Here is a 22,999-nt window from a genome sequence, read left to right on the forward strand (position 1 = left end):
CTCAGATCAATTCAAGATAGATGTCTGAACTCTGGAAGAGATTTCGAACGTCTACAGATGTGAGAATATCAAGAAAGGATGGTGAGAAAAGTTTGAATTCAAACAAATCAAAATAATAAAAAATTGAAATTTTCATCATTTATTAATTTATTCATTTTTATAATTAGTATTCGAAGGAACTCGATTTTTTATTTCTTTTAAATGTTATATTAGTTTTTTATTTTTTTATATTTATCATACTATTATCAATTTATTTTTATTAAATGATAAATGTAATAAACGACTGAAATGAACATGGATGCACATGATATGATATACATGTAGAATAAAACAAATTAAGTTTATTGGCCGATGCGGATTAGATTTTGGGCTACTGAATACACCCATAATTGCGCCATTTCGGCCGATATATATGTCGGATTTTTTAGATATAAAAATCGCTAAAAATTAAAAATACGAGACGATGTAAGATTTACACAAGATGTACGATCTGAACGCCGAGTCAACTATCCTCGAAGGTCAGTACGCAACTACGAGCAGCTCAATGAGTCGTGACTCGTGCGCTCAAAGTGTGTTGTGTTCAATACCAAGCACACAGGCGCTAAAGCCTCTGTTAGAGCATTTGCTAAGACAAAAGAAGGCGCACAAGCAAGAAATGTCAGCCTCCGGTACGACGGAGCCAAGACGACTGAAGGGGCACAAGAGTGAGATTACTTGCTGTATCGCCTCACGTGACAGGCCTGGGGTCATTGTTTCCTGCGGCGAGGTTAGCCTTTCCTCTTCCAATTCATTTTTTCATTTTTTTTTGGTGTTTTTTGTTTTTGTGTTTCTTCGACTTGTCGAGTTGGAATTATGATGATTGATAATGAAAGTTTCAAAGACTTGATGTGAGGAAGCTTTCCTCGATGTTGTTAATGTTCATATACCCCGAGTGAGTCAGAGTTATTTGAAGAGAATCATACATGAAAAATAGAGAGAAAGAAGTTACTGAATTTTAAAATGGGAGGAAAGCAAGCAAATGAACTTTTAACATCAGAGAGTTCAGCAGTCGAATCCGCCTTGAATTTGATAAATGTACTGCTTGGTAATAGGCTTTCGTGTTAATTCCATTGATTTCTCTACTGATCATTAGCGAATTTCAGAAGAAAGAGCTGCTTACATCCAGTTACAAACTGTGAGTGTTTGGTTCCTGACCTATATGCCCAAACCTAAATCTTGTACTAGGTTTGGTTCCACTTGCGTACTTTTGTAATTTGTACACCATGCTTTTGTGTTAACATCCGCAGCAACCTCTCGGTATCTAGCTCTTTTTCATCTTTATGAGGGTTCTTATGCTGACACTCCTTAATTCTTCCGCAAACCTGTCTGAAAAGCCACTTGGGGGAGTTTCAAGTAGTCTTTTGGTATAAGTCCCACCAGGTTATGGATTTCGATATACAAAAATATGGGAACAATGCTAATTATGCTGCTGAATAATAGGTACCCGATTGAATAGCCAATAGGTCCCAAAGTTCTTGAAAAAAAGGAACTATATTGCTCCACCCATTGCTCATACCTCAAGGCTACGCCCCACAGATACATAATAACAAGTCTAATTGATCAAAATGCTTCTCATTATTCTTTTTGCCGTCATATAAATGCCTCCTATTATTTTTTTGATAGCAATGGGAAATGAGAATTCATTAAGAAAGCTGATAGTCCCCTTGGGAGAAAAAGTACAATCAAGAAATTACATAGCTAAAACGAACTTTACTCTCGATAAGGGAGAGAGAAGTGCAGACAGCTAGATTTTGCTAGCTGATCCCTTGCGAAGGCATCAACAATGCCAGTGGCCCTCCTAGGGGTGTTCACGAAGAGACGCTTAATTTTTTACAGATAGCCTGAATGTCCTCAAAATACATCTAGAAGTGACCCAATGGGCACTTGTGCCCCTTCCCCAACCACCAACAACAGCCAAATCGCCTTCCACAATGGTAGAGGTAGAAAATCTGCTTGCAAAGAGTTGCAAGCCCTGGAGAAGGGTTTTCAACTCTTGCCACTGTTGCATCATATTTGACTTGACCAAAGGGAGTAGAGTTCAAGAAGGATATTACCTACTGAATCTGATGACACCTCTCCTGCTAGCAATGTTACGGTTGCCCCACATACTGCCATTTAAATTTAATTTCAGCTATCCCTCATGAAGAGGGACCAGAAAGTGAGCACAAGAATTGTGTGATCAATGTAATCATTGTGTTAGGGTGTGTGTTAGGAGTGTTAATAGACTCAAAATAAGCACCATGCGGCCTTGCTGCCAAGCTGAACTTTGGTAGTTAGTAAGCCTATCCTAATCCCACAGCACCGCAGCAAACAGAGTCAAACACTAAACAAGAGAAGAACTCAGAGAGGAAGTAGTGGAATAACTTTATTCCCAAGTGAATGATTGATACAAATGGTACAAAGGCTCCCTTTATATAAGCATGAGTTTGCCCTTGGTTTTATAACGGTCACAGAATTAACTCTGGCCCATTACTACTGCCATAAAACCCCTGCAACAGTTACATATTCCCTTAGGGTTGTTTATAAACCATTATAGGTAACATTTCTGCCCCATTATGATAAACATTACAGCGGCCACCCCCTTAATGACCCATCTTTATGACCTTAATGTTTGGCCTTTATGGCTTGACTCGGCCAGGGTCGCCCTTGAGTCAACTGGTTCCATCAAACCTCAGATGTGTGGGCTTTGACTTGGGCATGGGTGTTGCCATTGGGCCTGCCTAGCCCGGCCCGCTAGGCCTGGGGAGTGAGATCACAACCTCAGTTAGCCACCTGGGCTGCAGATCTGCTCCCATAACGCAATGACTACCTTCCAATTTCTTCTGATGTGTGAGCATGAAGTTTCTCACCCAAAGAAGGACACTGGTGGCCTTGATGACCCCACTAGTAGAATTTTCTTCTCATTAATAAATGTGTCCCATTACAAAAAAGTATAGTCATAATTATATGACTAAAGCATGCAATGTATAGTCAATGTTATATGACCTTCCACGATTGTTACTCAGTGTTTTTACTTGAAATTAGTCAATTAAAGTAGAATGAATGAAAAGTATGCTTGAGACACTGCTGGTTGAGATGTTGACTAGACATTCTAAATAAACTGATAGGATGGCTGCATATGCTGGTTTGACTTGCGCTGTAAAGATGTCATATTAACAGTGAATGCGGGGAAAGGACCTATTTCATCTTTATGTTTCAAATCAGGTCAGTTGTTCTTTTGCTATGGCTTGTTTTATTGTATCTTTGTCCTGTCAATGCACATATTTAAAGAGGTACTCCTGAACATATTTCTTACATAAACTGTTTATATCAGAGAATTTGTTCATGAGCTTCGGAAATGCTTGTGAGGAGGAAGATTTAGACAATAAAATGTTTTTTTTTGGAATTGTAAACATTGTTAACTATCTCTTCAATTTGTGCTTGTCATCGTTGCAGACGCCATGCTTTCTGTTGTATCATTCCAAAAAAAACTTCTCATAGTAGACATTCAATAAAATTGTTGGGTATTAATCATTAATTAGTTTTATTTTTATACAATGGTTTTGTTAACTAGTTTTTATCTAAGGGAGATTTGGTTTTAAAAACCTTTTTGCTATTCTTATTCAGAAAAGGAGAAGGATGTGGAGGCAGTGGAATAACCTGTACTTTCATATATCATAAACTTCATCAAATAAAGAAAAAAGTGTTATTGATTTTGGAAAAGGTTATATACTAATATTTCAGATTCCTGGCATGACTTATATTCTCTTACATTTCATACTTATCAAGCAAGCAATCAAGATCTGTTTAACTTTCTAGGACCATGCTATTTCTTATTTCTTTAATCATACCAATTGATCAAATGATTTTTTTTTAAACTGTGCTTTAGCAATGAAGGTGCTAATTCAAACCACATGCAAATTCTTTTATCATCAATCAACATTTTTGTTTCTGTTGGGACCTACCCACATACAAATGATCCTGTAACTTAAGAAAAACCTCCTGTTTTCATTCCATCCACATTTCAATATATTATTTTGTTAACAATAATGATGATTTGAAGTTGATTGGTAATGGAAAACATTAATACAAAGTAAGTTGGAAACTCATGATGTTTCAACACCGATGACATGGGATATCAGTTCTTTTCACTATTCCTGTAGTTATGCTTGTAGCTGAACCATTCTACTCCTGAGATATATGCAATACTGGTGTTTGCATATTGTGTTGAGTAAGACTTCCCCCCTCCCTCCCCTTTTTGTGTGTGTATGTGTTTTGGAGAAGGGGTGTGTGGTGGGGGGGGGGGGGGGGGGGGGGGGGTGGGGGCGCGGCATGTAGTGTGTCTATGTGTGATCAACATTCATAGTAAGAAAGCTTTTTGCTCTCCTTTTGGTTCAAATTGATGTATTGCCAACATGATCATTCCTTGTGGCAGGAAATGAAGATGTTATCTATGCCTCTTCAGGGACAGAAGTCATATCTTTTGATGTGCATGAGGTATCAATTTATCATTAGTCAACTGTTTTGTTTTCCTTAAATTTGATGATTTGTATGTGTTGTGTTCCTAAATCTATGTTATGAATACACACTCTTCTCAAGAGGATGGGAGATCATTGCTACATGAGTTTAATGACCGTTTTTCTGAATATCTGTTTAGTAAATGCTTTCAGTGATGACAGTTGCTCCTAAATAGTTAATGATGGTTGTGAACCAATTGATGGGTGTTAAAATAGCAGATCGGTCTCCTCGATCAAAGTTGATTTTGATTTGGGCTTAGTTTCTCTGTGCTGTGTTATCAGTTTGTCAAACCCTATTTTCATATCTCCTGCAATGTGAAGCTCTCCCATACAATTACATGCTGATTGTGCAAGTGATACTCAATATGAGTGCATTAGAAATGCTCAGTAAAACTAGCTTGCAAGATCATACTGTAATAGTGTGAGTTAGTTCTTGACGTTTATACCATCACTCAGTAGGTTCCTTTTGTTCACATTTGATCACTTCTATCAATTTTAATCACTAATGACGTCTATTTTATCTTGGAGGCATCTACATGGAAGCCTTTGGAGAAGTATAACTATAACAAGGACGAGATAAATCAGGTAAATTCTGTGAACTCCTACGCTGTTCTGAATAAAGGTGCACCTACCTATCCACCCACATTCACCTACAGACATCGAGACAGACAAAACAGATAAAAATAGAGAGACTGAGAAATATATTTTCTTTTTCTCTTCCCCTTCCCCCCTCCAAAACTTGAAAACATTTTGTTGGAACAGGATGTAACTTCTTGAAATTTGAATTCTTTGATTTTATTCAGCTGCTTCATATAGCCAACTTCATGTGAATTGGAATCCTTAACCAATTATGATGCTTGTATTTTCTATAATGTACATAGAACTTTGAACTTCAAAATTTTCACCCTTTCTTTTGCAGATTACATTCAGATCCAAGTCATCCTTTCTTGCTGCTGCTGATGACAGTGGTGATGTGAAGGTATTTTGTCTACTTTTAAGATTTTCAGTGTGCTCAATTATGTCATAGAAACAAATGATAAATGTTGACTTGACATAAGAGAGATGTTATTGTTTTCTGAAAATAAAGGCATCTAAAGAAAATTTGAACTTTGTTTTCCTTAATGTGGAATATATCAAACTATCTGTGTACCTGTATCTAACCTCCTGATGTTCCTTCCAGATTGATTGCAGTCAAAACAACCATTTTTACCTTCAAATTTTTTAGGCCTTCATTGAATGACACTAACAAAATCTGCTGCATTTTGTTCAAACGATTGTCCCTACAATCAATTTATTGAGTTTGATCTCTTTGGCAGATAATTGACACCAGCCAGCAACACCTGTACAAGACTCTAAGAGCAGGCCATACAAATGTATCCTTTTATATTTATTTATTTTTATCACCAAATGATCTACTTTAACTTGTTGGATCTTATCTTCCCCACAAAATTTCATGCCTTTAAAGAAATTTGGTTACTCAGTATGTACTTATGGACTATCTGACCATATCTGCCTAGATTTGTAGCAGTGTGCAATTCCTTCCTTGGAGACCTTGGGAAGGTACTTTCTACTTTAGCAAGCTGCTGTGATTGATGTAATTTTGCAATGTCTGAGCATGTGTAAATTATTTCATGATGCTTTTCCATTAGTGATAACATTCTTGAGTATTTGGCAAACTTGTCGGCATTGTTATCCTGCTTCCTTTAGAAATGTTTCACATGTTTTTTTTCTTGGCAGCTGTTACTGGTGGTCTTGATTCAAAGTTCGTGATCTGGGACTTCTCCAGAGGACGGCCACTTGGACATGTGGACTTTGGTATTAGAGCACCTTTTTCTTTATTGTTGACAGTCTCTCCAATGATTCATAATTTCTTTGCTATTTGCTATTCTCTTCTATGCATGCCCAACGACTAGTCAACATCTTTATATTTGTGTTTAATGATAAATGGCTCAACGCCAACAATAATGGCTGGAGTGCTTTCTTGAACATAGTTTCCACATACACACATAAACAATAATCTTTGTGTGTGTGTTTATTTCTATTATTATTTGTTATTTGTCACTTTGGTTCCACAGATACAAATGGAACCTGCTTATTTGGCATTGAAACATTGGTCCAATCTACATACCCTTGTTTAATTCATACCAGGAATAGCCTTTTGTGCTATTTAGACCTTGATCTTACTCTCAAAGTAACTGCTCAAACACTTTGATGAGATATATATTGGTATCAGTGGGCAGCTTCTTTTTAATTTCGCAAGGTATTCATGCTAGAAATTTGTGTATTTTTTATATTTCCTTATTTAGACTGTTTCATGGTTTCTGTTCCATTAGTGCACTAGGAGCTCATTGTGGGATGAGATTGGCAACACATATTCATGTTTTTAAGTGAGGAAAAAGAACATTGACAATATTCCAGATTCCTAATTCGATTGGTCAATTATGGACTGAGGACATGACCTGAAAGTCATAAAGCTGAACTGCAAATCACCTCTAGGGCTCTCAATATTGATACAGTGCTTAAGTTTTTCTTTTTCTTTTCCTTTTTTCCACTTTACTTTCTCTAGATCTGATCCAATGCATCTTTTCATCAACTTTTATTCCCTTCTGTTGTACTCTGCGCTGTTTCAACAATCTCGTGGTTATTGTAATTGTTAATTCTTTAAACTATTGTTATCCTTTTCACTATTCTTTAAACTAGGGGTTCTGCATTATCTAAGTAGTAGTTGTCTATTTTTTTCTCATGACAAGGTATGTCAGATACTGGACTTAACAAGTGCGATAGTGATACAAGCCAATGTTTCAATCCACCTTTTGTCCATGCAATAGCAGTTCCTGAACTGGATATGCTGGAGAGATCTGGGAAAATTTGTGCTGTGGCTAGGGGTGATGGCATTGTTGATGTGATTGATCTTGAAGCTGAGCAGACCCTTGCAAAGTCAAAAAGTTCGTCACACTGTAAGAAAGGTTCTGAGTCTAAAAACAAACATAACTTGAATCCTAACCAAGGAAAGAGATTGCAATTTGATCGTGCTATGGGAGGGCACACTGCTGCTGTATCTTCAGTGTAAGTAGGTCATTCGTTTGGAGATTTTATTTTTTTTGTTTGACAATTATTTTGAATAAATTTATTCTTAATGGTTAAAATTTGTCAGAAAACGAAGTTCATCTAATCTTTTTCAGGGGGTTTTCATTGTTTGGTGAGAGAGGGAGGTATATCTTATCTGGTGGTAATGATGCGTTTGTGAAGGTATGGGATTGGTCTAAGCAGGCAAATGCTGAAGAAAACAGCTGTAGCCTGGAATTTCTTCAGCTGAGCATTGATGCTAGGAAAAAAGTAAGCAATCTTTTTCTTGGGACTTCCTAGTAGCACATGTCATATCCTTCTTGTTCTAAAACTTGACCTTTTACGGCTGTACTAGAGGGTTGATTTCCTTATTGAGTTGTCTAGCTACCTCATGCTACAGGTTTAAATTACCTTGTTCACAATCCACATGCTCTGGTCATTAGCTAGTTCTGATAAGTTTGTGTGTTTTGATGTCTTGCTAGGAGCAGTCTCTTGGTATGTTTAGTAGGGGACCAGTGATTTTTGTTCCACTCTGATCTGAATTTTTATTTTTTTTAATTCAAAAATTGTTCACACGATAATCTCGAGATGTATGGTCAGAATCCTTGCTATGATTCCATTTCTCATCTCTGTACACACCTGCTCCTTCTACCAGTAGATCATCTGAAAACTGGTTGAATGTTCTGTTCAGTCTTGCCCCAACTCTCTTTGTTTCTTTGACAGATAAATTGGCTTTGTACAACACCTGCTGAATCAGAAAATCTAATCGTCTGTGACACATCTAAAGTGTTGAAGGTTTATACTATTTCATGAAGTGAAACATCCTGCAAGCAGATTCCGAATTAACAAGCTATACTGAAGCGATTAGGCCTTTTAAAAAAACAAAATCCCAAAAACGGCAATCAACAAGAATTTCTGATGTTCGGATCAAGCAGCAAGAAGGATTTATTTGTGGCACTATTTTGTCCATTGCCAGTAGATGGGTCAGGATCACCTGACTCTAGTTCATGTAGATATATGTTTGTACAGACTATGTACACTAACTGGTGCATTAATAGATTCTTTTAGCTCTCTTCGACAATGTGTTCATAGTTGAGAATTCCTTCATTGCCTTTTAAGTAGAATATATTACATGAAATTTTAAAACGTTATTTTCAGGTTTTATTAATTTCTTTATTGTATTTTTACTTGCCCATCTACCTGACTCGAGTCACTGATAAATAGACAATTAGAAAACACACTTCCGCTCGAAAATGACCAGTCAGTCATCTTCATGAACTGTCACGTTTCCAAGAGATCAGATCATATTAGAACCTGAGAGGCTGAGCTTGATAATTTTGTTATTCGTTCTGGGAACGGAGGAGAATGGGAAATGCAGAGAGTACACGTGGGTTCGTATCATGGAGTGACGAGCAATCGGTTGGTATGTCTCAGCTCCAATCGAATCGCTTACAAAACCCGCCTTCCCAAACTTCCAATCAAAATAAGCCAGAAGACAACAGCTTTGCTTCCCATCTCTATTGTTTTCCCGTTTCCTGCAAGCAACGATGCCTACTACCCAACCTCCTCCTTCCAACCACTCACTCGTCCCTTCCTATTACAAAGATAGTTGTACTTCTTCTTCTTTTCCTTCTCAGAAGAGCAACCCTTGATCGAGGTTGAGGTTCTTGAATCGGAACCAAAACGATGGAGTCTGGGGTTCCTCTGTGTCATACTTGCGGTGAATCTGTTGGCTTTGCTTCCAGCGGGGAGATTTCATTGCTTGCCACGCCTGTAACTTTCCTCTCTGTCAGTCTTGCCTAGATTTTGAGCTCAAGGAGGGAGCAAAGAGTTGCTCGAGATGTGGAGCCTAATATATTCACCATTTGGGTGAGTTTGGTCGTTGATTGCTGCTTCTTTAGTGCTTTTTCTTTTCTTGTTTTACTCGTTCGTGCTTACGATTTACTTCTGTTTTCTTCTCGAACCAAAACATATGTGTCATTGCAAATTTAACCTTGTTCTGTAACTTGTATTCTGCATTCAGTTATTCGGTAGCTAAAGATAGTGGAGTAAATATTGGAATTCTGTACTGATCATGGCGGGTATAAAACATTCTTGTTTTCTTTTCTTCCTTCTACTGGATAATAGTTTGAAAAGACCGTCAAATTTATTTCCAGAACAGAATTATTGAAGAATGTTTGTGTTTTTATTGCTTGATTACTTCACCTTATTAAAGCGTTATAATGCCGACTGTTTATTCACCTTAATCTTACTTTAATATGTTTCTGCTACTTGTCATTTGTCAGTTTCTTCCTCGGTTTGAGACATTGCGGCTTGTTTTAAACAGCATAACAATTATCTGCGGAAATCTCAACTATTTTTATATTTTGGGATTTCATTTGAATCCCCGGCTTTGATCAAGTCTTCATTTAGATAAAACCAGTTTTTATTTATTTGAACTAGGAGAGTTCTCCCGGAAACCATGCTTTTGAGACTTCGTGTTCTTACCTGCTTCAATTGCTCATTGCAAAAATCCTACTCTTGTGATCCCAGAGGACTCAGTTGCCGCTGATGAGAAGGGGGTCTCATGGGCAGACAGAACAGGACTCCAACCATCGTAATCCTTTGGTCAGTGCTGTTGGCGTCTGTTTTCTCACTCATCTGGGTGAAGATTCGGATGGCTCTGACCTTGGCCACAAGTGTATTTCTATCGACTGCTGAAGAGCTTTCAGGAATTCGAGACGGAGACACAATATGAAGTTCCAAGCAGAGTGTGTCGATTGATGGATTCAGACGTTGAGCTGGTGCGACGGAAAATGGAGGTCGGAGTTGGTTTTTTGAAGAACGGCGGGGATTATTCATGTTTGTCGGTTGAGTTTCTGCCAGCCGCCGGAATAGAACCTCGTTTCTGATATTTAGCAGGCTGAAGCTGAATTAAACAGTTTATTTTTGTTCGTTATAAATCTAAAATCCCAAACAACAAACAACAAACTGGATGTTTTTCACTTTAAGCTCTTCAAATATTAAGCATCTTTGTTTTGTTTCAAATACTTATTTGATTGCACTAAAATGTTCATTTGAAGGTTTCTTTTAGTCACCACAAACTACAAATAATTGTTTATTAAATTATTAAAGAATTTGAATTAGAAGAAAAACTGATGTTTTTAGTGTTTAACTATTTAAATTCTTTAATTAGAGATAGACTCATCGGTTCTCCACCCTTTTTAGGTGATTACAAAATGTGTTATAATTCTTCTAAAAAAATCCTAATTTTTTTAAACTTTTATTTTGATATTTCCACCAGTATTGGACACAGTGGTGGACACTTCAGAGCAATGCTGATAGACACACTACCGATAGAAGACAGAGTATACCTTACATCTAGCATTAGGACTGGAGTATGAAGCAATGACTTACCGATTATGAGTGATTTTTACTCTCACTTATATAATGCTATAGGGCCTCATAGAAGGACACAACAATATGAGGGAGAATGTTGGAAGATGAAAACATATTGAAACATATGCCATATTATACAAAATTATTATATACATTATTTGCAGCAAGTTGGGAGTTCATGTTGTTTTTTCACCCCCAACTTGAGGGGGAGTGTTGGAAGATAAACTCAAACACACACGACCAAGGAAGACCCACATATCTAAAATTATTATAAGATGAGTCATACAACCAAAGAAGACCCGCGAGATGGGATGTGTAAAACTATTTTTTCGCGAATAAAAATAGTCAAATTCTTATTTTCTTTTCTTTACCTTGGATTCCTAAGAGACCATAAAGGGACCGGAAGTTTATTTAACAATCTCTAAGCCAGGCTAAAGCTTAAATGTGAGAACGAGGTAAGGCTATTCATTCATATGGGTCCCAAATAAATGAAAAACCCTGATATTTTTTCATACCAAATGATGTTTCACTGGGGGAGCAAAAACATTAATAATGAATTTGACTATTGAATATAAAAAAGAGAACAGAGGTATCTTAACATAAAGTCCAAAAATGACCAAGATATCATTATCACTTTGATAGCTTGATTTCAACTAAGCCAGGGTCTTACACGCATTTTCCTTGTCATTTCTTATAGAAACATTTACATCTTAAGCAACCATAATAAGCACATCAAATACCCCATTTGCTGCCTTTGCCTAAGCGAGTTAATGGAATTCTGGTGAAACAAGTAATTATGTGGCCACCTCAAAGAACAATTAATGCTTATTAATCAATCCGCTTGCACAATGAAAAGTAACCAGTGGTTGGAAAACGTTTCGTGATAATGGGCATCTGGGAAAAAGCTTGAAACTGATGGGGAACTGAGAAAAATGAACTTTTTGAAGTACAAATTGTAGCTGAGCAAAATGGTCATCGTGTACCAGCAGACCCTGCACCAGTAAATCATAACGGGGATGAACAGTTGGTGAATATGATTAACGGAGAACAACTCTTTCAGATTAATTAGATCAATGGCGTTCTATAGCTTTATTTAATGGAGTTCTGCTCTTTCTTAGCTACCAAACAATGTGGATTTTCACCGATTGCTTTCCAAAGTACTCATAACGAGAACGCAGAGAAAGATCGTTTTGGACTGAACACCCACCGCCTCGTTTGGTGTCATTTGAATAAAAAAGTTGAGGGCAACCAGAAGAAAATGCTCCCCTCCACTCGGCACTCCCTACTAAAACCCCTCGAATACGCGGACGCTGGACCTTGTCCTCCTTCACTCTTCTCACTCCTCTCTCAGACACTCTCTTACCTGCTTTAATGGCACTACCCAATCAACCTTTCTTCCTCATCCTTGTCCTTGTCATCCTGCTCTACTCCATCGCTAACTCCGCCCTCTCTGCCACCACCCCTCCTCTCACTATCTTTCCTCCATTGCCTTCACCTTCTTCTTCGTCGACATTGGACCCCAAACAGTTCACAGCTCTCCTATCTCTCAACATCCCTTTAGGGAAAGACCCATGCGCCTTTCCGTCCCCCAACAATGCCACTCTCTGCGACTCCTCGAAGCCCTTTCGACGTCTAGTTTCCCTCCATCTCATCGACTGCTCCGACGAAGTGGAAATGTCCGCCACCGCTCTCAAATCTTTGACGACTCTCAAAGATCTCTCCTTCTTCAATTGCCCCATCCAACCCATTCGCCTGCCTTCCGACCTGGCTTCTTCTCTCACCTCATTCACTTGTATCAAAAGCCTCCGCAGCCTCACCGGAGTTTGGCTCAGTCGTCTTCAGAACTTGATGCACCTCACCGTTTCTGGTGTCACCATCAATGCGAGCGGCCCCGCCATTATTCTCTCCAACATGGAACATCTCACTTCCGTGACCATCACTTCCACCAACCTCACCGGGTTCCTGCCCAAAAAATGGCCCCTCAACATCACATTCATCGACCTGTCGGATAATAGGCTCAGAGGAAGGGTGCCCATCTCGATTACTCGCTTATCCGAGCTCCAGTACTTGAATCTGAGCTCGAATCAGCTGTCTGGCCAGCTACCGTCCACGCTCGGCGACCTGATTTCTCTTCGGATTTTGACTCTTGCAGGAAATTCATTGTCGGGTCAGGTACCCGAGTCCCTCTCTGCCATGCCCTTCTTGGTTCACCTTGATCTGAGCTCGAATCAGCTCAATGGGACGGTCCCCAGATTCCTTTCGGAGATGAAGCACCTGAAGTATCTGAATCTGGAGCGGAATAACTTTCAGGGGGTAATGCCCTTCAATGTGTCTTTTATAAAGAGGCTGGCAGTTTTTAAGGTGGGTAAGAATAGTAATCTATGTTACAACCATTCGACTTTCTCCCCGAAGCTGATGCTTGGGTTAGCACCCTGTGATAGATATGGCCTTCCGGTGTCTCCGCCGCCTGACCGGTCTTTATCCGACGATGCCGATAACAGTGACGATACCGACTACAATGACCCGCCAAGCAAAGAGGAACATCGGCATGGACCCAACAAAGTGGTGCTCGGAGTTGTAATTGCGCTAGCATCGCTTGTGTTCATCATCATTTTTCTTGTTCTTCTCTCGAAGTGTTGCGGCTAAATGGAGTAGGAGCAATCATCTTTAGAGATTAGGAAAAAAAAAATTAAAATTCAAGTTAGTTTTTTTTTTTTTTACATGTAAGATTGGAATAGAAAGCTACATAGAACGGCCGCCTATACACTTTTGGCGGCGCCTCTACTTCCTTATCACATACGGATTCTTTTGGGAAAACTAGCTCTTTTTAGGTACGGCTACGTACTATTTCTCTGATAATTCACGACTGAAGAAATTTTGGAGAGGTGTGTATCTGAGAAACGAGGGTAAAAGGATACGACCTATCTCTTTTTGAACAAACGGCTCCTAACAAGAGTTAGTGTTGATGAGTTTTAATTTGGAAGGAACATTGTGTTGAGGTTTCTTACCTTACAAATAAATATTATCTTACCATACATATTATGTAATTACGTGATTTCCGTTAATCACTATTAAACTCTCCATGTATAGTTTGTAAAACGGTTATTTAAGCCGATGATGTGATGATGTGAATGAGAAACTATAAAAAAAGTTGAAGTCGTATTATTTAGTTGGTATTAGAGTAGGAGAATTTTTTTTCTCTTTCTCGTCATTGAAGAACAGAGCAAAAGCTCTGTCCAGTAGTTAGCGAAAACTATGTCCCGAAATCTCAGTCGCCGAAGAATAGAGCGAAAGTCCCATAATTTCAGTCACTATTGGGAAGTTCTGTCGGTCGTCGTCGACGGCAGCTGAGCCACCGCTCGACCTTCCATCATACAACAACCCAAACATCATCGACGATGAAAAGCTGCACCAGTGTGTCTGGACGAACTGTCATCCCTACTCTGGCAGACCTTTTGGATGCCGCTGCCGACAAAAAACCGCTCTAGTGCGTCTGGACGAACCTTCGTCCCTACTCCGACGGACCTTTTGGGCGCCGCCGTCGACTGCAGCCGAGCAACCACTCGGCCTTCTAGCAAACCGCCATCGTCGTCGGCGAAGACTAAGCCGCACATCTGGACGACGAAGAAGAAGGTATAGGGAATTTTTTTTTTTTTGGCAGGTTGCTAAATCGGACCACTTCTCAGACTTGACCGAAAACAGATACCCAACTCGGGTCAACCCAGTGGCAGATCGGACCAGACCAGTTCTCGGACCGGACCGGACCAAAACCCAAAAAAAATGATGAAGTTTTATTAAGAAATTGGACTGGACCAATTCTCTGACCGGACCGAAATCAGAGACCCAAACCGGATTAACCCAACGAACAAAAAGTGGACTGGACCAATATTTTTGGGTGATCATCACCGATCTTCTTGCATCATGTCGAAGGAATCAAAATCATACCGTATTTGTACTCAATGTGGTGAGACTGGGCATACAAAGTCAAAATTTTATGAACTTATTGGGTATCCAGAATGGTGTGATCCTACTAAAGTGCCTAGCAAATGGAACACTAAACCAAATAATCATGATTTCGTTGCAGTAGCAGAACCCTCCACCTCTGCTACATCCGGTAAGGTCCTTAATACTTCGCTCATAGTAGGAATAGTGAATGGATAATTGATTATGGTGCTACTGATCATATGACCTTTAACAATCATCATGTTAAAATTATGAAATCATTTGAACAACATATCGTATCTACAACAAATGATACTCCCTCTCACATTATTGGAGAAGGTTCCATCACCTTCACTGAAATTTTGAGTCTTGATTCTATATTAGTTGTTCCAACCCTCGATCATAATTTATTATCAGTGACTCAAATAACTCGCACTTTGCATTGTATTGTGATTTTTTTGCCTAACCGTTTTTTGTTTATGGACATTCGAACTCGGAAGACAATTGGTTATGGTACTAGAAGGGGGAAATTATATTACCTTGATATGAAGCCAGAGAGTTCTCATCAGTTAGCTCAAGCATTCTCCATGAATAAATCTGCAGAAAATGCGATTTCGTTATAACATAAAAGGCCGGGTCACTCATCCTTTGGTTATTTAAAGAAACTATTTCCTAGATTATTTGTTTCTGATTTTAAGTATAAGGTATATGAATTGGCTAAAAGCCATCGTGCTCCATTTCAAATAAGCATAAATAGGAGTCCAGTACCCTTTATGATTATCCACTCTGATGTATGGGGTCCAACAAATATAGCTTCTATGAGTGATAAACGGTGGTTTGTTTCCTTTATTGATGATCACACCCGGATGACTTAGATTGACTTAATGAAATAAAAAAGTGAAGTTAGTTCGTTGTTCAAACAATTTCACAAAATGATACCACTTAGTACTATTCTACAATACAAATTCTCCGCAATGACAATGGTGGAGAATTTGTTAATCAATGTTTGAAAAAATATTTAGATGATCATGGTATTAGTCATCAAACTACTTGTCCGTATACCCCTCAATAAAATGGGGTTACTACGTACTATGTCTCTAATAATTCACGATCATAGAAATGAGGGTAAAAGGATACGAGTAATGCCTATCTCTATGTGAACAAACGGCTCCTAACAAGAGTTAGTGTTGATGAGTTTTAATTTGGAAGGAACTGTTGGTAGATTGTAGAGAATCAAAACTGGAACTCGAACAATTAATGAGACTATTCATGTAAAATTTGATGAAAGTGATCCTAAAAAATCATGTTTCATTCAAGACAATAGTAATCTGATTGTTGATTGAAACGATATTATATTCTCATGATGTTAATTTTTTAAAATAAAAATAATAAGAAAAGTATCATTTAAAACTGAAGGAGATAGAAGAACCCCCTTACTTCTATTTATTTATTAATATTTTTTTAATTATTATCTATTCATATAATTTCGCGTTCCGCTTATGAAGCTCCCGACAACGATTGGCTCCAGCGGATTCAGTTTCCGGATTCAAATGGTCATCAGCGAGTCATCCCTCCGCCTAAACGAATCTCTAGCCGTCAAAGAAGACGCAGAAGCATGGAGTCATCAGCAAGCTAAGCATTTCAGCGACGGTTATCAATTTATTACCGAAAGCTACTTCGGAAATTGTCGCATCCGTACTTTAAAGTAACAAATTAAAAAATATAAAGATAATAAAATAAAATAACATTTAAAATTCTTTATTTTTCCTGGCTTTTATTTTTTACCCCAACAAAAATTAAAAAATAAAATATTTACTCGCTAGTGTCGTGTCATCCCGGCTAGATGGGCTCTTCACTCGCCCGACACGTAATACGTGGGGTCCACCACTTGTCAGTATCTTCCTGCTCTTGCTTCCCGCCCTCGGTTTATTACCTGTCAAAATTCTGAGGCACGAAATATCCAGCGGGTGCTTTTCAGATGTCGTTTTTCTCCACTTACCCTTGCCTTTTCCACGAATGCCTTCAAATACCCCAGGTTTTGTTGCTTGAACCCTTGGTTTTCCTCTTCCAATGGGCTACTGGTGAATTTAGGTGCTGCTTGTTTGATCGGAAATCGCCAAGTTTGTTTCCCTCTGCCTTTTTTAATTTACCAGATTTGTGCCATTGTTGTCCATTTTATAAATGGAAGTGAAGCTTAGAGTTTAGAACTTAGAAGCCGTATTCGATTCAGTATAATTATGGGGATAGAAAATTGACACGAAACGATCTCGTAATAAGATTCACAGTGTAGACAAGGAGGAGGCTGAGAGATCTTTTCGATTAAGCAACAGGGCTAGTTGTGGAAGTTCGCTTCTGTAAAATAGAGCATCACGGGGTCCAAAAACTGAAATCGGCCGTCGAAAAGAACAAAATGGAAAAAAGGAAAACGGAATTGTTCGAGTCTCTGACATTAATGATCTGACTCGTCCAACTTTTCTCTTCTCTTCTGGATTCACTTGTCTTGGATCTCAAAGGGATAAGTTCTGGTGCTCCGTGAGATAAATTCTTAGTAGTCTTCTGAGGAAGTTTTGATGAGGTCGACGCCGATTTCTTCTTGAGCTTTGACTGTTTTCTTCTTTCCGTATGTCTGCGGTCGGATGGGTGTTGTATATCAGCTACAATTTAAGGTAATTATATGAGGAAGTTGTTTGATTTTTTTGCGATCTGTGAGATGGGTTTTGTTGATTGTGTTTACGAGTAAGCTTGACTTGTACTGCGCTTTTTTTTTACCTTAGGAGGTTCTTATAAAGAAATTTGCTGATGCTGTATTTGATTTTCAAACTTTTTTTATTAAGAAAAATCGTTTCTTTTAATCTATTATCGTGAATTCCATATCTGATTATGCTGAGGGCTTAACCGAATAATTGAACGAATTTACTGTCTTTGGATGGTAACTGTTGTGTATTATTGTTTGCTTCCAAGAGCTCAGTGTTTTTCTTAACTAGTCATTGTTTGGCTTGGTATAGTACATCAGCACTTTTTTTTTGTTTTTTTGCTGGTATCGCATGGTTAATCTGTGTGTGGAAGTTTTTTATAGAGTGAGCATATCGGGTTCTGTTTTCCTTTATTCAGGAAAATTTTGTCGCTTGTCTATTCTTAGTTTCCTGGCCAAGAATGCTACATATATTGGGCTAGTTGTAAACCGCTAGAGCAACATACAATGTGGCTGTTGGCAGACCTGAATTTACTCATCAATTTAGTTCTGCTGGGATATCTTCCACTGGCGTAAAATGATTATCTGCTATCTATAGTGTCTCATTGCATTGACTTCTTTTCAAGTTGATTCAGGTCGATCTAGTTCCTAAAAGTTCATTATATCATTCCTGCAATGGTCTTACTTTTCTTTCACTGAGAATATTTATTGGTAAATATCACTTCTGCGGATAATTAATGAAGTGGGCAAGAAGCAATAATCTAAGAATATCTTAGTGTTCTTCCCTGTCCTTTCATATCTTGTTGATGACCCTGTTGTTTGCATGTTTTCTTAAACTAAACTGTCAACAAGTGAGCAATCTACTATAGAAAACGACTAGTTTCAAGTGAGAGGAAGAAACCTTGTTCCTACATGACCCGATCAAATAGATCAGGCACTCGCCATCTATTTTCATTGTTCAACTCTTTGACAACATGAAAAACCAAAAGCTCTGCCCTTCCATCCCTTGGATAGATAGAGAGGGGGGGGGGGGCGCAGAGGCATTGGGTGTCCTTTCCAGTCAAGAATTGGGACCTCACCACTAGCCAATATGCTTTTCTCTCATGCCTTTCTTGGTTCATGGTTCGATATTCTGGTGTCCTAGGCGTAGAGGAACCACACCAATCCATCCCGAACTTGGTGGTTAAAAACAATGCATATCAAATTACAGTGTGAGTATTATAAATTATTTGCCGTTAGCACTTGTTTTCATAGTGTGCTTTCTTCAGTTGCTACTTTTTATCTGAAAGGTGCGACCAGTTTCTCTTGTTGGTGGAAGGACCGCTTATTGGAGACAAATTCTCACCATGAGTTCCTCTTTAGCTAGAGTTGTATTTTTGATGTTCATCTGTGATACCAGGATTCTACTGAACTCAGAAGTTATCTTCAGATATTCTATAGTTTCTCTGTGCTTTGGTGTTTGTTGAACTCTTTTCCATAGCAGATGCTGTCAAAGTTTATGTACTCTTGGTTTGCTGTATTCAGTGGAATGAAGGGAAAAAAAAGTTAGTTAAGCACCTGTTAAGATCTACATCTGCTCATCTTGGTTCAGTTCACTGGATATTTGGATAAGAACCTGGTTGATTATAACTGGTAGATGCATTAGAGACAATGGAACGTCTATGAAGGACCATGGTGAGTGCAACTGTCACTGCAATCCAAAACTAAGCTTGGTGAAGGAACATTGGTACAATGATGTCATTACCTTCAAGATCAAGTTTGTCGGATTTGCAGTTCAGTAAAGAGCATGTAAGAAATGCATGGTATCCAGGCAACTCTTCATGATTTGATGTTAATGCATGGTAAAGTATTGTTTTGATGCTTTGAAATGGCTTGACGTATTAAACGTGAGCTATATCCATTTGTGGGGCATTTCTTATCCTGTTTCACCAGAGGTTCATTTTCTCCTTTCTGTTATTTATCTTAGGTTGTCCCATATTGAGTAGATGGAGTAGCAAGCTGTAGAAAATAGAACTTGTGAGGAAACACTTGGAAGAGAGCTCTTCTAACAACTGAAGTTATCTATCAAGATGGAGATGGATTTTTGTAGCATTTGTACAACAGGGATTCAATGTTGATAATTTGTTGGCTATCAAATGAAAGTCTCAATAAACTATGGAAGTTGTGAAATATATGGGTTCATGATCTAGACCATAGGCATGTGTAAGTACAGAAGATGATGCAAATCAAGGTAGACTACAATGATGAATGACTATTAAGAGATGTTTTCTCTTGTATCAGTGAGACAAGGCAATTCCATGCTCTCAAGTTAAACCTACCACTTGCTTGTTGTCTTTCATATATGCTTCAAGTGCAGTTCTGCTGTCTGGCTGCATCATATTGCTTATTACCTTTTGAAGTAGTAATATGCATTTCATGTATTGAGAACAAAATCCTCCCTCTGTTTGGTTCTTCTTTAAGTTATGATCCATGAGTTATTCAACTGGAGAGATATGCTCCTGATGTTTCTCTGCTTTTAGGTTTTCTATTTAAAGACTCCTTTTCTGTGATTTTGTTTTTTCTTTTGCTTTTAAGATTTCATTTACTTGTTCTTGGGAGGGGTTTCTTTGTGCTTTATTGTTAAAATATAGTATTAGGGGTATTTTGGTTATTTTACTTGATATGTATATTTCAGTGAGAGTACTATCATGTTCAGAATTTTTAAATGTGTCTATGGTCCAATTTTTATGTTGTTTAGAGGTGTGGTTAGGAAGTTATGAGGAGTTATGTATCAGAGGGGTAAATATGTAATTATTTCTCAAATTCACTTAAGTGAATCAGAAGGAATGAGGGGTCAATTCTTGATCCCCCAACGAGAGCTTCTCTCAATGCTCTCTTCCAGCATCTCTTTTCTCTATTTTCTTCTTCCTCTCTCATTCTTTTTTTTCTCATTTCTTCACATTTACCATTGTGTTTGACATGTTCTCTCTTTGCATAGATGACTTAGAACCTGAGAAAATTATGGCAGCAGCAGAAGCAAGGGCTGCATGGCAGCGTACTGCAAACCGTTGCTTTGTTCAAGAAGATGCTAAAAGAGCTCCAAAGTTGGCCTACTGCTCATCTTCATCTTCAAGAGCGGAGTGTAATGGAGATGCACCATGTGGGCCTGACCATCCTATCTCCAATTTTATGTCACTTAACTGGAATACTGCACATTCCAACTTACCACCTGACACAAAATGGTGGCTGCAGCTTCAACCCAATTTTACGTACCAGAAAGATGTTGAAAATGAACAAATAAATGTGTCAGATGCTGAGCTCAAAAGTATGAGAGATGGGCCTGAAGTCCCCACTACCAAATATAGTGTAGATTCTCGTGTCAGACTCAGCAAGGGGGACCCGGAGGCTTGGATGACTGAAGCAGGAGTGCAGCCTCTGAAAGCAATGAATTGTAAGCCACAACAGCCACTGAATGATAAGACTGGTATAGGTGAACTCCATTACCTGGATGAGGACTTGATGGATTGGGAGCCCATAGATCTCCTACTATCAAACCGACCTGAAAAGGATTTTTCAGATGTGGAAACTGCATGGACAGGAGGCGACAAAATGGAGCCTTGGTGGCGAACAGCTGATAAAGATGAGTTGGCTTCTTTAGTGGCACAGAAATCACTGGAACATGTAGAGAATTGTGACCTTCCACGACCCCAGAAGATGAATGTTAGTTGGGGCCCATTGAGCGGTCTCGAGAGTTTTCGTTGTGATGAAATTTTCTGCTCTTCTTTGGATCAGAAGATGTGGAGTGAATTCTGCAATTCAGTTGATTATTCAGAGCTTAAGACTGCTTCTAAGAGCATGGATCAAAAGCATCTATCATATCATGAGGTGGCCTCTTCACTCAAAGATACAGAGAAAACTATCAGGTGCCCATATTTTCTTTTTCATTATTTTCTGCACGCATGAAATTTAGGTGTTTGAGAGGAAATGCACGGACTGCAATGTCTGGAGAGGCATTGCAAAACCTTTGTAAGTACATGAAAACAGTTTCAAAATATAGGACCTTCGTTGCCACGTTGTTTTCTGGATCAGTTACATCTCCTGTATGACTTGACCTTTTCTAGAAATTTCCATTCAGATTCTTTTAAACATCAATTCACTTCCATTATTTTAGTTTTTATGTGGATTCCACTCTGTTCACATGCTGGACCACCTTGCCACCATTGGTGCTCTACTTTCTACAACATCATCATCAGTATATATCATGTTTATGGTATTGGAAATTTTTATTATTTCCTCATTGCTTCCAATGCTATCAGTGACTGTTGCAATAGTAGCGTCAACAAGGATCCTGTGAAAAATATTTATGCCACCGAAAGTGATCCAAGCAAATCTCAACTGTTGGAAGCTCTCCGCCACTCCCAAACTAGAGCAAGAGAAGCAGAGAAAGCTGCCCAGCAGGCCTATACCGAGAAGGAACACATTGTGAAACTATTCTTCAGACAAGCATCTCAACTTTTTGCATGCAAGCAGTGGCTGCAGCTCTTACAGTTGGAGACCCTCTACCTCCAGTTGAAGAGCAAGGACCATCAGATCTCTGCTCTCTTTCCAGTCTTACCATGGATACCGCCAAAGGCTAAACAAAGGAAGGGAGGACGTAAAGGAACAAGGAGAAGGATGAGGCCACAAAAATATGACATTGGTAGGTACGCAGTTGCTTTTGCTGTTGGTTTGAGTCTAGCGGGGGCTGGACTGCTTTTGGGTTGGACATTGGGGTGGCTTTTTCCTAGTTTCTAGATCATGTCTTGGAGTTTCTATGCTTCCTCTCTGTGGTACAAATGCCCCCCCCCCCCCCCCCTTATATGAAGATGAGAATTAGGATGTTAGGGATTCAAACATTTCTGTTCAGATTTTATTTTCTGTATAGAAGCCTTGATATGCATGTGTTGTTAGTGTACATAAAGTTGTATATATATAGTCTATGGCTGAACATTTGACTGGAGTTTGGAGTTATATTGGACGACAAAAAAGGTTCATTAATGTCATTTCTAATTTAATTGAGCGTTTCATACTGTTAATATTGATATTCTAATAACCATACGGTTAAATAAACATTTCTAATGAAACTTCTTCAAGAAGAATGAAATCTGTTGATTCTTGAATTTGTCACATTTTGCTCGTGGGTGAAATGTGGACTGCGTCAGCCAAGAGATACAACAAAACGATTCGTCACTGCCACCTCAATCCTTTATTCCGGTTATCATCAGCTGGCTGCTACCTGTGTTTTTTATTACATATATATTAGGATAATGCTGCCGGCCTCGCTAACTAACTTCCTAATAAAACACGGTTTTTCTAATTTGACAACTCGTTTCCGGAGGTCAACTCCGTCGTTTCGTCGAGCAATTCT

At 38.7% G+C, this 22,999-nt stretch overlaps 3 protein-coding genes across 6 annotated transcripts; all 3 read left to right on the forward strand.

Annotated features, from left to right (window-relative positions):
- The first annotated feature begins 640 nt into the window (after window positions 1–640).
- LOC137942359 (uncharacterized) lies at window positions 641–10,654 on the forward strand. 3 transcript variants are annotated; one of them, XM_068787989.1, is made up of 11 exons: window positions 641–766; window positions 3,147–3,243; window positions 4,454–4,515; window positions 5,064–5,120; window positions 5,455–5,514; window positions 5,852–5,908; window positions 6,053–6,095; window positions 6,273–6,350; window positions 7,286–7,601; window positions 7,718–7,871; window positions 10,134–10,654. In XM_068787989.1, the coding sequence occupies exons 1-11, from the start codon at window positions 656–658 to the stop codon at window positions 10,299–10,301; spliced, it is 1,203 nt and encodes a 400-aa protein (XP_068644090.1). In that variant the 5' UTR covers window positions 641–655; the 3' UTR covers window positions 10,302–10,654. The 3 variants fall into 3 exon arrangements, with proteins under 3 accessions (XP_068644090.1, XP_068644098.1, XP_068644106.1); XM_068787997.1 differs by having other exon boundaries at window positions 7,295–7,601; XM_068788005.1 differs by lacking the exon at window positions 10,134–10,654 and adding an exon at window positions 8,325–8,699.
- Window positions 10,655–12,279: 1,625 nt separating this feature from the next.
- On the forward strand, window positions 12,280–13,832 carry LOC137942237 (receptor-like protein 51). Its single transcript, XM_068787973.1, has one exon. The coding sequence runs from the start codon at window positions 12,351–12,353 to the stop codon at window positions 13,623–13,625; it is 1,275 nt and encodes a 424-aa protein (XP_068644074.1). The 5' UTR covers window positions 12,280–12,350; the 3' UTR covers window positions 13,626–13,832.
- Window positions 13,833–16,991: 3,159 nt separating this feature from the next.
- On the forward strand, window positions 16,992–22,622 carry LOC137955811 (uncharacterized). 2 transcript variants are annotated; one of them, XM_068802962.1, is made up of 3 exons: window positions 16,992–17,587; window positions 20,591–21,515; window positions 21,909–22,622. In XM_068802962.1, exons 2-3 carry the CDS (start codon window positions 20,614–20,616, stop codon window positions 22,384–22,386), a joined length of 1,380 nt encoding a protein of 459 aa, XP_068659063.1. In that variant the 5' UTR covers window positions 16,992–17,587; window positions 20,591–20,613; the 3' UTR covers window positions 22,387–22,622. The 2 variants fall into 2 exon arrangements, with proteins under 2 accessions (XP_068659063.1, XP_068659071.1); XM_068802970.1 differs by lacking the exon at window positions 16,992–17,587 and adding an exon at window positions 18,175–18,248.
- The last annotated feature ends 377 nt before the right edge of the window (window positions 22,623–22,999 follow it).

The sequence above is a fragment of the Aristolochia californica genome, unplaced genomic scaffold, assembly GCF_029961685.1.
Source record: "Aristolochia californica isolate CCGP_79_NKW_82.1479 unplaced genomic scaffold, dmAriCali1.0.hap1 SCAF_1, whole genome shotgun sequence".
Lineage (NCBI taxonomy): Eukaryota > Viridiplantae > Streptophyta > Magnoliopsida > Piperales > Aristolochiaceae > Aristolochia > Aristolochia californica.

What these genes read in the sequence shown, in the direction of transcription:
- LOC137955811 (XM_068802962.1), top strand. Translation starts at nt 20,614, where the DNA reads ATGGCAGCAGCAGAAGCAAGGGCTGCATGGCAGCGTACTGCAAACCGT. An exon ending in GATACAGAGAAAACTATCAG is followed by an intron (nt 21,516 to 21,908) that starts GTGCCCATATTT and finishes CAATGCTATCAG; the next exon opens with TGACTGTTGCAATAGTAGCG.
- LOC137942359 (XM_068787989.1), top strand. Translation starts at nt 656, where the DNA reads ATGTCAGCCTCCGGTACGACGGAGCCAAGACGACTGAAGGGGCACAAG. An exon ending in TCATTGTTTCCTGCGGCGAG is followed by an intron (nt 767 to 3,146) that starts GTTAGCCTTTCC and finishes ATAAACTGATAG; the next exon opens with GATGGCTGCATATGCTGGTT. An exon ending in ATCTTTATGTTTCAAATCAG is followed by an intron (nt 3,244 to 4,453) that starts GTCAGTTGTTCT and finishes TCCTTGTGGCAG; the next exon opens with GAAATGAAGATGTTATCTAT.
- LOC137942237 (XM_068787973.1), top strand. Translation starts at nt 12,351, where the DNA reads ATGGCACTACCCAATCAACCTTTCTTCCTCATCCTTGTCCTTGTCATC.